At 30.6% G+C, this 15,984-nt stretch overlaps 2 protein-coding genes across 6 annotated transcripts; one reads left to right on the forward strand and one right to left on the reverse strand.

The window, feature by feature from the left end:
* The first annotated feature begins 208 nt into the window (after positions 1-208).
* Positions 209-13,442, forward strand: Epg5 (ectopic P-granules autophagy protein 5). Of its 5 annotated transcripts, none has more exons than XM_031982001.2 (30): positions 209-227; positions 581-668; positions 831-1,061; positions 1,280-2,431; positions 2,501-2,905; positions 2,968-3,190; positions 3,258-3,430; positions 3,494-3,634; positions 3,707-3,867; positions 3,996-4,125; positions 4,214-4,758; positions 4,823-5,000; positions 5,135-5,365; positions 5,425-5,588; positions 5,657-5,842; positions 5,912-6,035; positions 6,121-6,645; positions 6,741-6,883; positions 7,026-7,203; positions 7,273-7,470; positions 7,553-7,684; positions 7,771-8,007; positions 8,105-8,288; positions 8,401-8,960; positions 9,098-9,267; positions 9,348-9,556; positions 9,663-9,908; positions 10,012-10,228; positions 10,296-10,505; positions 10,607-13,442. In XM_031982001.2, exons 2-30 carry the CDS (start codon positions 648-650, stop codon positions 10,956-10,958), a joined length of 7,626 nt encoding a protein of 2,541 aa, XP_031837861.1. In that variant the 5' UTR covers positions 209-227; positions 581-647; the 3' UTR covers positions 10,959-13,442. The 5 variants fall into 5 exon arrangements, with proteins under 5 accessions (XP_031837861.1, XP_031837862.1, XP_031837863.1 ...); XM_031981999.2 differs by lacking the exon at positions 209-227 and adding an exon at positions 253-293; XM_031982000.2 differs by lacking the exon at positions 209-227 and adding an exon at positions 256-289.
* On the reverse strand, positions 12,590-15,841 carry Nmd3 (60S ribosomal export protein NMD3). Its single transcript, XM_031981782.2, has 11 exons — positions 15,175-15,841; positions 14,793-14,927; positions 14,546-14,696; positions 14,348-14,482; positions 14,167-14,275; positions 13,944-14,094; positions 13,692-13,834; positions 13,462-13,613; positions 13,205-13,320; positions 12,961-13,134; positions 12,590-12,797 (listed from the first exon to the last, which is right to left on the reverse strand). Exons 1-11 carry the CDS (start codon positions 15,213-15,215, stop codon positions 12,590-12,592), a joined length of 1,515 nt encoding a protein of 504 aa, XP_031837642.1. The 5' UTR covers positions 15,216-15,841.
* Positions 15,842-15,984: the final 143 nt, after the last annotated feature.

Below are 15,984 nucleotides of genomic sequence, written 5' to 3' on the forward strand. Positions count from 1 at the left end.
ATATTTAGATGAAAAGTTGATAGGAAACCAGTGTCTTGTTTATTTACCATTATTTGTTAATCGATGAGATACTGAAGTGGATTTAGAAGCATAAACGAAATACTCTATTGATAACGTTGCGAGTGACACAAAAGTGGTAATGAGAAAAATTAGAGTATTGAAAATGCATTAAAAGTATTTCTAAGTCGATAAGGCAGTCAAATTGAGCCACGAAGGTATATAAGGTGGTGGGTCTATTGTTACACTTTGCCTGTGGTTTATGACCACGTAATAAAGACTCGCTTGATAAGTAGGTAACTGACAACTTGCTACTTTGGAACAATCATTTGACATTCAATAAAAGCGTACGATTTTTACTAAAGACGTATTAGTTGATTAACTGGTAGCAGGGCAGACAAACAACATTGTACTGTTGGACGATATGTTAATCGATAGATATTAAATGTTAATCATTTCTGTCACGTGATAAATTATTAAGGAAACGCAATAAATTTCAGAGAACCTAAAATGTCAATAGACAGAATGACGCTACAAAAATTTCTTGTTTCATGATAAACATTGTCTTTTTATGCTTTTCCAGTTTTCATTTACACTTGACATAACAGATTTAACATTCATATGTATCTGTGCACCTACATTTATCAAATATGGAATTAGTGAAGCGAGAGGTAAAAATTATTTCCTTTGTTGATTTTTCTATGTTCACTTTATCAGATATACGTCTGGTTGCTTTAAACTATATAATACTCGAGAGTCTATTATTTCTATTGAAAATTTTCTTGTATCTCAGCAAAACATTTGTATGTATATTTCTGTGTGTGTACTTTTAGAAGAAGAGAAAGGAAATTAAACAATTAAGTATAGACCATGACATACCAGAGGCTCCAACGTTGGATGAATTCGTATGCTTGCTTGGAGAATCTCCTACACATTATCCCAAGGGTGAAGGCATTGAGAATATGGAAAGTGAATTACACTTTGCCGCAATTGACTCAGAAATATATGACCAAGAAAATGCTTTGCAGAATGCAGAATGTAATTTACAAGTAGTCATTAGTGAGGTATTTATTTTTTCATGCTTTACACATTTAAACGCTATATACTTATATCTTGAAACACCATGTAATCAATTTTTAATAATCTATATTTTTATTAATTGAAAGCTTCATTTTATCATAATTTTATATGACAATGTACTATTGGAAACATGCAATTGTTCCCAGTTATTTTACTTTTTTATTATAAATAATTCTATTGTATATTTTAATACAAATTTTAGGATGAAATTAATGCTTCAGCACCATTGGAAGATAATGCAGATGAAGAGGTGGAAGAAGTTAAGACATCGATGTATACAGTGAAGTTAGAAAGTACATCTGACTCTCAAGTGGATAATAATGAAGCCTCAACATCCAATTTATCAAATTCTCTACCGAATACATCGAATTTAAAAAATGTTGAATGTGACAAGAAAACAGAAGAGAAGACAGAATCATCAACAGATATTGTGGATGGTGCATGTATCACTTTGAAGGAAGTTAAACCATTTACAGCAAGCCAGTTAGCATCATTATACGATAACCAGGAATTAGGATTGATCGATATGTTTATTTCAGAATTTATAGAAACTCAACTCAGAAGTAATACAGTTAGACAACAACATAAATTACATGAGTTTCTAATGAAATATCTTCGTATAAGAAATCATTTAATTATCAACTCACACGAATTGGAAACATTGAAGAAAACTTGTAGGGAAACTCAAAAACGATTATGGTGTATAGACAAAGCTTGTATTACAGAATCAGGTGAATGTCAAGATGGAAATCCTGTTAGTGCTACACATGAATATAACACTGCACACTTTAACAAACAAGCATTACTGTCTCTATCCCGAAATTTATCAACAATAAAAGAAATGTTGCATAATACCCAAGCACTGTACTGTTATGAAGCAGAATTATTAAAATTACAAATAGAACATTATATTCAAAGCGTGTGTGCCTCTTGCAAGGAGTTTACAAATCTTCCTCAAAACGCACCCATCAGCCTAGCAGCAGAACAAACACCTTCACAATTAATGCCACAATTAATGGAAATAAGGATGTGCATAACTATATTGTTTTACTTTCAAAGAAAATTATTAAAGGATGGAAAGTTTGTCACAGACACCAGAGAATGGCTAACAAAACTAGTAGCAATTTTTTTGAGAGTAGCAAACTGGCAAGATCATTTATTTTTATTAAATCACATCTTGAGGTGTCCTGGTGGAGTAATGAATTGGGCAAGCAGTTATATACAAATGCCAACACCACAAGAATTTGGTCAATCAAATATATCTCCATTAAATAATCCATATTTAGATCACATAATAGCTACATTGGCTGTTATTCTGCTACCAATAAAGGAAAGGGATAAATTTCTTGAACAGGTATTCAGAAGATTTAAGTACACTATGAAATTTTTGTATAAGTGCAATAACCGCTAATGTTTTGATTAGGTGCAGACATCACTACATGATACAGCGTGTAGTCCTGGAGATACAGTTTGGGTAATATTAGATCAAGAAGGAGAAGAAGACGAGGATATAACTAATTCTGGCACAAGTTTATTCGAAAATGATCTTATTTCTTTGCTCAATCAAATTCCTTTTGACAAAGTATTTAAATATGTGTTGTACATACAGTGTCAGAATGAAAGATACCACCAGAACAAAAACTTGATTACTCACCATCACATACTACGCCTATTTGCATTTTTTACAATCACTGTTAAAATCCTGAAACAAGGTTTAAAAACGTATGATTCTCCGAGATATAGACAATTAGCTAAACGACTCTGTGCACTAATTAGAGATATTGTACAGTATGCTAGCGATCAATGGGAGGAATTCGATAAGAATCAGGTAATTCCAAATTTTTATGGTGAATAATGTTTCAATATAGTTACAAAAAATTATTTTTACAGCATATCGATAAATCTACATTGCTAAAGCTACAATTAGAATTTGATTATTTCTTTTTAAGAGCAGTACTTTGCATATTTTCTTCACGTCGTTTGGGTGCATGGCAATATTTAGCAACTGTCCCATATCACTTAATATCCTCTAATACTTTGTGGCAAATATTTTATATACTGCATACTGATTCTTCACAAACTGATGCCCATATGGTCGATGTAGATCTACAAAGTAAGTACAATTCTGTACTAAAGAAACAATTGACATATGAATTAAATTTATTACTATATACCTACAGACTGGGAAGATAAATTAAATTGCCCACAACTTCGCAAGCAATTTGAAGAAAAGTTATGCAATCTGCCAGGAGATGAATCATATTTTCTTCTAACTACTTTTGCTAATATGGCTATGGCAAGAATTAACAAAGACTATGACTTTGTAAAAGCAACAACGCTAGATTTATTTCAAGTATGTATCAATAATTATGTTATTGAAAAGTTTTCATTATTTAACAATGATTGTAACTTACAGATTGGATTTCTTAGTGGAAAAACGCAAGATTCATGTTTAAAAGATGCACGATCTCTGTTATCAAATTTGACGAACAAATACCCGTCACTTCTATCGGATATTTTGCACAAATTAAAAGATAACTTTGAATCTGTCGGGAAGGTAACAACATATTTTTAAAAATTTTTCATTGAGTAATGAATTTGTAATTAACTTCAGTCTTAATATTTGTAGTTAAGTTTATATCTATTCACCGAACTGAAACAGGATAAGTGGATTCCACAGGAACAAGACATAACAATTCTCTCGAAATGGTTACACGAACATCCCTTAACATCAACTGAGAATCATTTAGCTCGTTTAATCCTTTCTCATTTGAATTGGGGTTTCAACGAGTAAGAACACCATTTTTCATTTATTTATGTTCCTATTGCTTTAAACACTTATACATACAGATTATGGCTTAAGTCAATTCTTATACATCTTTAACGTGATAAAAATTTCATTGGTCTATTTCTTATAGAAATGGTGATTTACATCTTTCGATTGATTTACATAGACGCATAGCATTGTTAATTGTTGAACTCGCGATGAAATATATACGTGATTCTCCTGTTGAAAGTTCATCTTTATTGGCAGAAGGTGTTAAACAGGTATAGATATTTAAATGTTGTATATCAGCGTTCTATTATTTATAAAGTAATTTTTAACAGCCTTTCTGCATTGAACTTGCATTTGCAGGTGTCATCGATAATAAGGCCACAAAGTGCAGAACAGGTTTTCTCGCTGTGGGCATGGGAAATGGTTACTAAACTTAGATTACATCAACTGGATCAGACTGAGACAATCTGTCAACACACATTAATGAATATTCAAGAAGCATTTGCACATCTGCCTAATATGGATTCTGACTCATATTTGGAAATTTTAGTAACTGGTACTCTTGACAAACAACCGATCGCATGCTATGTAGCAACAGTCATGACATTATGGGGTCACTCTGTGCCCTTGATATGTTTAAAGGGTTTCAGTCAATTACAGATATTACAGTCTCATTATAAATATGAACAAGTACTTATATGTTTACATCATATTGTACCATTGTTCTTGGAGTGTGTCGATTCACTGCTAAAAAATGAAAAATTTATTAATCTGATCATTTCTTTAATCGCGGCTGATAGAACTTACATGAACGTGGCAAAAAGTTTCATAACCGCAGAGTTTCCTGGAACAATACTAAAACAATTTTCTAATATGATACATTCACATTTACGTAACTATAAAAGGTAAATGATTACAATCTTTTTAAATAATTAATTTCATAGTATGATTATCTATTTATTGTTACAGATATTCTCTACAAACTCCAAAGAATTTCGTACATTTGTGGTTAAATGTACTTGTACTCGTACCAGATTGGAATAAAGATCAAAGTGTAATGTACTTGATGGACACTGTGATTAGCGTTGCATTTTTCTATGTTGAAGCAAAAACGACAGTGGAAAATATGTTTCAAAGTCTTTTTTCTGTAAGATCGACTTAAATGAATTTTGTATAAATATTTACAGTTCTTTACTTACTCGTTTAATATTTATATTCTAATTGCATCGAATAAATTTAACTAGTACATAAGAGTATATTAATTTCATCGATTATTTGCAGACTACAACATCCACTCGAAACGTGGTGGGATCATTGGGATCATTCTTAAACTGGGCAACCGGTTCTTCAAATTCAGTAAGTCTGTTAGGAGGTTCTGTACAATCGGTTTGGGTTGCTTATCAAGTGTTGTCAGTTGAACAATACAATAGAGAAATTAAAACTGGTCTGTGGCATGAAATTTTACGGGAATTATCCACGCAAAGTAAAATATCATTGGATGCAGCTATCAAGGTATGTATTATTAGTATATTGCCATCAAATTTTTATTATACATAACACTTTACTTTCAGAAAGCTTGTGCGACAGTAAAAATGCAACCATTTGGAGCTAATGGATTATTTATATACCGTTGGTCTCAACAAGCATTAGATACTCCCATGGATCATCCAATGCTTCCTCTTCTATGGCAAAATTTTTTTGCTTTGTTCCTTGCAAGAGTTCCCACGACAACAAGGTTTGGTTTTAATGAAAAACAAGACACAGACCTTCACGTGTACAAGTAATAATATATTATCTTTGCAGAGTTATCGATCACGGAGGAATTGGTGAAAAATTTTTCGAAGGCATGATCAATCTGAGTTATTTGAAAAAAATAAAAAAACGATTACACGACACTACTACGTATTTCCAATTAAAAGGGGAAAAAGATTTAGAGGATGGGAAACCAATCACCGATGAAAGACGAACATTTTATTTTAATGCAGCAAAGTACATAATGATCACATATAATATACATAAGAAGATTATAAGAAAAACACTGTAATCGTATTTTTACAGATTTTACAAAACATTAAGTTTATGGCTTGAGGAACCACGAATACAAGAGCCAGGCTTTTACCTATCAGCTTTGCCTCCTCAGTATATGGCACAGAAATTAATTTTACTTGTACAAGAGGATTGGGTGAGTTAAACAGTTCCAATTTCTTTATTGTAAATAACTGACAAACAAATAGAAGTCCAACACTTTTTATAATCTTTTTAAATAGGCACCATGGTTAGAATATGTTGATTACTGGACGGTCGAACAAAATCAAATAAAGGCGGTCCACGAATGGGAATACTTATGTCATAGAGATCAAGAGAATCAATTTCAAAACAGAATAAATGCATCAACAATTGCATTCTTAGAAATAGCTGATCCGTTGCAAAGAATTTTCAAAAGATTCACTGCGTATGAACAGCCTGTTCCACCGCCGTCTATAAGTCGAATTAAAAAAGTTCTGAATTCTATACCTATAGAGATTTTGTATAATTCAAATTCAACTATCGATTTCGTCAAGCCTTACCTTAAAACCATATCAGATTATGCTCAGACATACAACTTATTGATTTCCGAACACACAGCTGTAGATTGCAGTTTTTTAGAATTAGTGCCTACGCTTTATCAAGAGATTGAAAACCAAATAACACTGCACGCAGTATGTGATTCAGTACCTACGAATCAAAAACGATCTAGATCAGGAACACCGCCTACCGTCCATTGTGCTGGTCCAGCAGTAATTAGAGTTAAGGTACTAAGAATAATGTTTTTAGTTTCAAAGAAGCCTAAGGTGTTCATTTTATTGCCTCGTATCTCTAATATTATCTAAGTTATTAATATATTTAGGTATCCGAAGCTCATGTCAACGATGGTATTGATAACGTAATAACTCAGAACAGAGCAGAACATGAAAATTTGTTGATAAAGGCTAGTCAGCCACCACCTAGTAAAGTTACTCAAGGATGTGTATTTGTAGATCATTTAATTGCGTACGTATGATAAATATTTCTTTAAAATTATATTTCATAAATGCATTATGGAATTTAATAATGCATTATAAATTCCATATTCCAGACATTCGGAATTTAACCTTGAATTATCTTTTGTCAATCTTTTTTTATTGTTTTGTAGAATGCTAGAACATGAAGTAACTTTAAGTCGAACTAGTGAAAACACGACGATGTTGTACAAAATTCAAGAAAGCGGAGTTAAATTGTTTTATTATCTCATAGAATGTTACACGGAAGAAGCAGCATTGTGTCCTCCAACAAAACAGCTTATTACAACTTGTATAGAAAGACTGGGACAAGTAGGTCTGCTTATCTAATCTATATGAATAATCTTATTTGATATATTATTAATATAAATATTTGAAAAGTTATTTATCAGTGGAGAAGAAAGTCAAGGCCCACAGTTATTAAATACTATAATGCATAGACCGAACCTTGGTGGTTTACTTGGACCATATTTTACACCTGTTGCTGGTGGCGCATCCAAATTTTTACAAATGTATCAGACAGTTGTTGAATTATCAACTGGAAAAAATGTTGATCTATGTTTTGTATTATTATCAAAAGTATGCTGTGTATAATTTCAATAACTTTTATTGCAGTAATTTATACTTTTATGTATATTAAATATTCTCATTCTCATTTTAGTTTGACATTGGAAGCTGGTTAAATTACAGACGTCCAAAATTAAGTGAACGATCGACATTCATAGATCTGGTATGCAGAGCTCTTTGTAATATGGGTCTGAATCCTGAAGAAGAGAAATTGATATTACACGAGGTATTTATATAAAATTTCATTATATGTACTGATTTTCAATATTATTTATTTGTTTCATTGATTCTAACAATACATACTTCTTACAGCTATTTAGAAATCATTTACGACTCGTTTTATTACATGAATTTCCTGAGCATTATGGCGAAGTTTTAAGCGTTATATTAAAATGCAGCGAAAGTCAAAATTTGTCACTAGATGTTTGGCGAGATTTATTAGGAACACTCAGTAGCAAACCAAAAAATTCATTTTCCATTCAATCGTCTAAAATTAGAGATGAAATTCGTCACTATGCCACTGAACAAAGACTTCTTTCTAGACAAGAGGTATATTTATATAATTGTTGCTACAGTATAATTTATTCTTTAAACATCATTATAATTCGTTGGCAAACAAGAAGTCAATTTAACTACTTCATTGCAGATATTCGATACAGCTATATTATTAAGTAGACATTTCATGCAAGAGCGTTTACAGTATGGTCTTTATGGATTATATCCAAAATACAGAATCTACAACGAACCGTTAACTGTATTTCTTGGTATGGTAGGTCATGCTCTTGTTGTGCTTACTCTTCAGTCCGATAGAGGTTCTCTAGGAGTTCAATGTAAGTGTTTATCAAATTTTTGGTAAATTAATTGGTAAAAATCCGTTTCATATTACACGACCTAATATATACACATTGTATAAGTGTATCAACGTTATTATATTATTTACAGTATGTGAGAAAATATGGCCTGTGTTAAGTGACATGTATTCACCTTGGATTACACCATACTGGACACGTAATTTAAAAGAACCAACGGCCGCATGGATTCAACAACTTACAGATGACAGATCGGTTTTGTTACCATGGATTATCACAGATGGCCCTTACGCTAACAAAATTGTGGCAATGTTTGTTGAATGCGTCCGCTTCATTATTGATACACTACCAACATCTAGCAAAATTTTAAGTTTCATCTGGCAGTTCTATGTTACTAATTTTGCACACTGTTCGGTTAAAAACCACATTTTAAATGTCATTCATGGGAACTTTTTATCATTGCCGTGGGACCATTTTTATCCAGGAGTAAGTGACATAGAACTAATGATCAAAGTTATTGACCAATATTTACCAGAGAGTCATTTATTCCTTGGAAGTGTGTTCACTTGTGTAAATTGGTCAATTTGGATGAACGAATTTGTAGCAACACAACCGTTGGCAATTGCGACAAGAATCCACATTTGTTTGTTAAATTTAATTGTGAAGTTATCCACGGAACCGAATGTTAGACAGGTAAATTGAATATTTATACAAGTTAAGGGAATTAAAAAAGAAATTTCTGCTTGAAAGAAATGTTAAAATTTAATATATTTCTTTTGCTTATAAAGTTTAAATTCAAAACTAAAACTTCTAAGTATTTGATATTTTAGAATGACAGAGCAGTTCAATTAATTGCTGAAACTGAAAAATTTTCGTGGCATTTATTGGATGCAACTGCGTACGATCAAGTAATTAATTGGCATGTTATGAGTTGTGATCCAAGAGTTATTCTCACCGGTGACAATGACCAATGTCATCCTATAGATATTGCTGTGAATAAGTAAGTATCGCTTGATAATTTAAAAGGTAAACATGTTATAGAAACTATTTACTTCATTTAATTAAACTTAAAACTAATAGTCTGTTGAAGGTGTCAGCAGGATATAGTCCCTTCCTAACACATTTTCATGCAACTACTCTAAAAAAGAAACAAATGTATGTACGTGCATCAATAAAACTATTAATTAATTGTACAACTAGACACAAATCTTTATTATCTGCAAATTCAAAATTAGTTACTAATACATTGATAAAAATGTTAGATGACATGGAAGCTGTTATCATGAATAGTGAGTATACAATGTTGTACAGTCTAAACTTCTAACCGGGCATTACTATACTTTACAAATTATTTTCTATATTTAAGCTGTTAATAAAAACGACATCACTTTTCAGCTGTCTCAGAGTCCCAGCAAATTGCAGAAGCGTGTTTGTTAATAACCGAGTTATTTCATAATATGAATCAGAGTGGTCTTTTAATGGAATATCTTCGTAACAGTTGGACCTCATGGTTGTTAAAAAGAACAGCTACAAATCCAATCCTCATAGCTGTACTTAAAATTATAAACACAGCAATTACTTCATCATCCATACTTGGAGAACTAATGGAAGCTGCGTTGGAAGCGTATTTTAGATTTAATGGTACGTAAGATTAAAATTTACTTAATGCTTAGAATTCAAATAACGTACCAAATTCATAACGTTAATTAAATTATTCATTGTTACTATTTGATATATATTATAGCATCTGAAGAAATGCAGTCAACATGGGCTTCAGTTTTAACTATTTTGCAACCAACAGTATCACGACAACCACCATTGGAAACAATATTAGTTTCTGAAGGAAGAATTCTTACCCTGTATTCAGTTTTACTTAAACGACTACCATTATGCCAAGACATAAAAGAAGAAGGAGAATTTCTTATAAATCTAGTCGATTGGATTTCTGCTATAAGACCAATGTAAGTGGTAAATTGTATAAATTTATATTCTGGTATAACTGTATTTAACCAAAAGCGTATCATTTAGGGATATCAATGAAGAGAAGCTCCCCCTGTTATGGGCTAAAACGTGCGAATTAGTGTATAGGCAATGTAAATATAATGAAAATACTGTTACTGCTGTTAAAGCTCTTAAAGGTTTAGCACGTATATTGTTAACGATAGCTGACGATGGAGGACAAACTTGGGGTATATTAGGGGCTATTGGTTTTAAAAAAGGATCTCAACTGTCTATTAGGTAAATTAAATACTAATTATAAAATATTTTACTTTATAGTATAAATGATGAATATACTTTATTGCGTACAATGGAAAATGTACATTTCACAATTTGTTTAGGTGCAAGTTTTTGAGCCGTGCAATAGGCGTATATTGTTTGGCACAATTACCTGAATCAAAATCTGAGCAACAATTAGTGAGGTACACCCCTCAATCACCTGGAGTGGCACCTGTGAGATCGACCGATCCAGATTCAATGGATATTCGACCTAGCGCTGAGGCGATCAAAGCCATGCAGAGCTTGGAAAGGCTTTTGTTGAACAAGCAATATATAGAACTTAAAGGAGACATAGAACGTTCGATCAGATTGATACGAGATTCTGGTAATTCGATACATAACGCAGTAACAGTTATAGGTGTATTAACTACGGAACTTTACAATCAAAGATATTTACATGTTTTAATCGAGTAACCGGAAAAGTCTTTGCATTGTATATGATCAATCGCTTTTTGTTACGCGACTTTTAAACAAAAAAAAAAAGTTTCTCTGCTTACATAGTTAAGTTTAATTTAAATAAAACAGAGTTTTCTTTTTATATAAATCTAGTCATTGAAATATAATTTCGTAATTATAACTATTTAAAAAAAAAAAAACAAATGTTATTACTTTAGCGAAAAACTTTATTTTTTATATTCATGTATATGTAATAACACCATTATATTATAGCTTTATCACTTAAATGATATTTAACCGAAAATATATAGAATATATGAAATTGTTTAAAATAGTATTAATAACATTCAGGTTCCTTACATGCATTAATTGGAAGTTTGTAGAAATAACTTTTAAGATGATAATACAACTGCCACTAACGTCACACTTTGATTCAAAGGCCTACTTTTTATTGAAAAATGTCGGCGTATGTTTAACTACGGTGATGTTGCGTTATTCTCATATCTGGACCAATTCAAATATGAATGATTAAAATGACTAAATTGATAAATCACCTAATGTCCATTTAACTTCTACTTACTTCTCTCAGTTGAACGAATTCCGACGCAGTATGTTCTTTGAGTTTTTCATTCTCTTATAACAACATAAAATAATAATATTGAAAGCTTATCATCTGCCTAATACAATTATTCGAAATATGCTTATCCCGCTTCCGTACACACGTATTTAGATAGATTTATTTACAAAATATAACATTTATATTTTATATTTATATTTACATATACTACTAACACATATTGATTTATATTAACATATTTAATATATGCACAAAAAAATTAATCCATGTAGAAAAACATGGAAGAAATGTTAGTCATTATTAAATAAGAATAAAAGTAAAACTGATAGAATTAGCGAATATTTGGAAAGTGCGAATAATTGCAAAATTCTATACATTTTTTCTATTCTCTGAAAGCAGTAACATTGTCTGATTAAGAAAAACATTACATCAAAACTATAATTACCTTGACTATTACAATTCTCATTTTTTATAAACAGTTAAAAGGACCAATAAGTACTCTATAATACCAATAAGTATTTCTATTTTACTAGCATATAAAAACCATACGATCCGCATATTTCACGTTGACAATGTTTTTACATGCTGTGGCATAAACTTTTTGAATATTCGGACAATTCTTATATTTATTATTTTTGTGCTTCTATTTACATATATGTATTTCTATATTTCTATGTTTCTATATTTTCTGCGCTCTTAAGTGTATTCTAAATAGAAATTTATATTTCTGTATTTTCACCTGCTTACGTAGCTTTACTAAATTTTATGCAATGATTAGCAAATGTTGACCATTGTAAAAATATAAAAAGTTATGTAAAAAACAAAGTATAAACAATTTTCATCTTACGAACAAAAATAATAAATAACCTTATTTATTATGTTTAACATATACCTGGCAGCTTTCAGTTTCTTTCATATTCTTTTCAGCTGTTTCAATCATGATTTGTAAAGTCTAATATTTTTTAACTGAAATGTGATTTAGAAAGTTCAAGCTTTGTATAATTATTCTTTCCTTTAAAATATTTTTGGGACGTAAGTAAGAAAGAGCTTATAGAAAAACGACATTACATTTTTATTCAAAGTTTTCATCGATTTGAGGTACTTGGACATCATCAATTATAAGATCATCAAGCATTTCCTCGAGAGTAACTTGCGGACAACTAGGATCAATTAATTCATTACTATCCACTGGTATTGTTTTCGTGCTATCTCTGAAAATATTTATATTTTGCCTCATCTCTGGATCCTCCTCTATGTCTTCCAAAAATTCATAATAATCACTGAAACAAAGACAGTAATATAAATTCCAATTAATAAAGTTATTACAATACATATTCTTCAAATTATAAAATACCAAGTAGCGAATAAATGGGCAACTAATCATTTCAGTTTCAAAATACTTCCGCTTTTTAATTGTAATATAAATCACAGTAAGTTACTTACTTATTCAAGTCATCTTCGTTTTGAAGCATATGTTTTAATTTCCAAATTCTTATCTTGCGTCGTGCTACTCTGTCATGTGCATAACTTTTCTTTGTCAAAATTACGTCTGGGACCAAATCTTTATTCAATAGTTCAAAATTATCATCATTGATATTACTATCGTTAATAGCATACCTATGAACAAAGCTCATTTTACAAACTCTAGTCTTATTTCTGGCTAGTGATATTATATTTGATATCCTACCCTAATGCCGTATCTCCTGGTTTAAGTACATGGCCAAGGTGAGTACGTGTATGAATGTAATTCTCATTTATTCCTAAATCACACCTTCTAACTAACCATACATCTGCCACTCCGTGCTGAAAATGGAAATTTGATTGTAGACTTCATTCAAAATATGCTTAAACTATTTACATTATTTTATAAACCATTTTAAATTCATCTTATAATACAAAAATAGGAATAAAGAAATTTTTAATTATATATTTAATAAAGTATACCTTGATAGAAATTGCTCCTTGTCCTGGAAAGAATTTTCTATCCTTGAAACTTATTGGTTCAATATCCATTACTATATATTCTATTAACTGTTTTGGATCACAAATACTATTAAAAGGATGCCTCCAGTAAAGTGTAGAACTCACTTCTGCAACTGTTATAAGAACAATATTTAATAAATATAAAATATGAAATAGATAAACAAATTATAAAAGTTTGGAAAACAACATACTTTGACCAGTTGCGACATCTATTAAGTGAATAGCGTTTGTAATCTTGTATACTAGACAAATAGGATTTATTCCTCCCAATTGATGACCTAACTTCTTTGGAAGACATACAATACTATCCCTTGATATTGGAACTATCTCCACGCTATAAAAGAAGGGAAGATAATATGCATTTTACTTTTACAGTATATTTCATTAAATTACTATTACTTCCACATCAATGTAATCAATGTAACATCTTTTAAATATAATACCTGTATGTGAATTTATAGTTATAGATATTACTATGGATGTCATGAGAAATCAACTTTTTAGAATGATCATAAGTGCAAGGTACCACGCTTGAAAGAAAGTCAACCATCTTCCTAGCTGTTGCCTCATTTGCATAGAAAAAGTCCAGACCCTCTAATAAAATTCATAATTAACTTAATAACTTAACAGACTTATTAATTAAAGATTTTAACAACCATCCATTACCGTGAATAGGTTTTATGCCCAATGTATGTTCATGTGCTTTGTACTTCAAGATTAATTGTTCCAAATAATAGAATGTTTTTTTATTTGTGCATTTTTGCCTCACTTGTACCTGTTGAAAATGTATAGTAAGTACATTTAAGAAAATCTATACAAAACAAAATTACTGTTTTACAGGACTCACCAAAGCACGCCAATAATCTTTTGCTTCTGTTCTATGACAATCATCACACATGTGGTGATTTACTGTATATTCAACTACAAATATTTGTTGCAAAACTGCACCATTCATCACTTCTGCTTGTACCGTCAGTTTTACCTAAACAATATTATGCAATAACATAATAATATTATTATGATAATCATACAACTTCAAAAATACCTTTAGCCTCATTGAATGAGGTTCTGTCCATACAAATCCAGCATCAATTAATTTTACACGATTCAGCCCCTTCAATTTTTTCAAACACAGTGTCAATAATTCTTTAGATTCTAATGCTGCATGAATCCATTCTGCAGGTGGCTGCAAATATCTAAAGGAATTTTATTATGTAAATTAATAAAAAATTTAGCTATACGACGAAATCAACTGTTAAAAATTCTAGCAACATATATTTTTTATTTTTTACCTTTCACATCCTTTACAAAAATGAATTGTCGCTTGCTTTGGAATGGCTTCAGTAATATCAATTTGAGTTCTTAAACATGAGACACACATGTTGGCAGGATTAGGTTGAATACCAATACCACAAATGCAGCATAATCTAAGAACATAATTTACGTCATTTATATTTCCTATTGACATTAACTTATGTCAATTGTATGTCACATAAAAGGATTAAAACTTGGTTTAATAAAACTGAAAGGTTGATAAAGTAAACATCTTTGAAACAAGTTTTGAGTAATTGGTTTTTTTAGACCCATAAATTAAAGAAGTCTGGAAACTTAAATTAAATTTACAGAATGTTAACACACGTTTTTAAGGTTATATTTAATTGTAAATATACTCACATCATTGTTTCCTGTCTAACGGGATCTTGTAAAGTCTCCATTATTCTCAAGTTTAATTATAAATAAAATAATATATAAATAATTATTTTAAATACACAACAGATTTAATTTATCAATAAAAAGTATATGATAACCCTAAAATCTATCACGTTTCAACACCATGTGGTATGTATGTAACGCCAACTTCAAGTTTATCAATGATTATGATGATAAAACTGACGCGATGCAAATAAAACCACGTGACAGTATTGCAAATATACAAAGTAAATGGTGAATCTTACAGAAATCAGATTTTTATAATTGTTATACAAACTATAATTTATGAACACAACAAAAATTAAATTAGTTTGATTTTATTAAATAAAATAACGAAACATGTAAATAAGTATCTAAATAGGTAAGACTATTAACGGAACGTCGTTTAGAGTTCTATCTATTTGTAGCACATTAATACAGAAATAATAAATTTGAGAGCGCATTTTCTGTATGTAACTTCAGATGGTACATTAGCAGATTGGTTCCTTGCCTTAAGGGATCATCATATGTCGTTCATAAGATCAAAAACTCTTTTTTTTTAAATCATATATTCTGCTAGTGCAATTCTTCTAGAATATTGTCCTAAAATTTTATTTGAAAATTTGCAGAATTAATAAACTTGTAGCTTCGAATATTTGAGCGGTCACGGTCAGACATTTAACCGTGCCTACTCTGACGCATGTACAGAAAGATTACTCGACAGATTTTTGAAAAAAGTGTTATAGCAAAATATGCTTAATTTGTTATAGTATAATTATAAACCAAGCATGTAAA

Source organism: Nomia melanderi, chromosome 3 (assembly GCF_051020985.1).
Source record: "Nomia melanderi isolate GNS246 chromosome 3, iyNomMela1, whole genome shotgun sequence".
NCBI lineage: Eukaryota > Metazoa > Arthropoda > Insecta > Hymenoptera > Halictidae > Nomia > Nomia melanderi.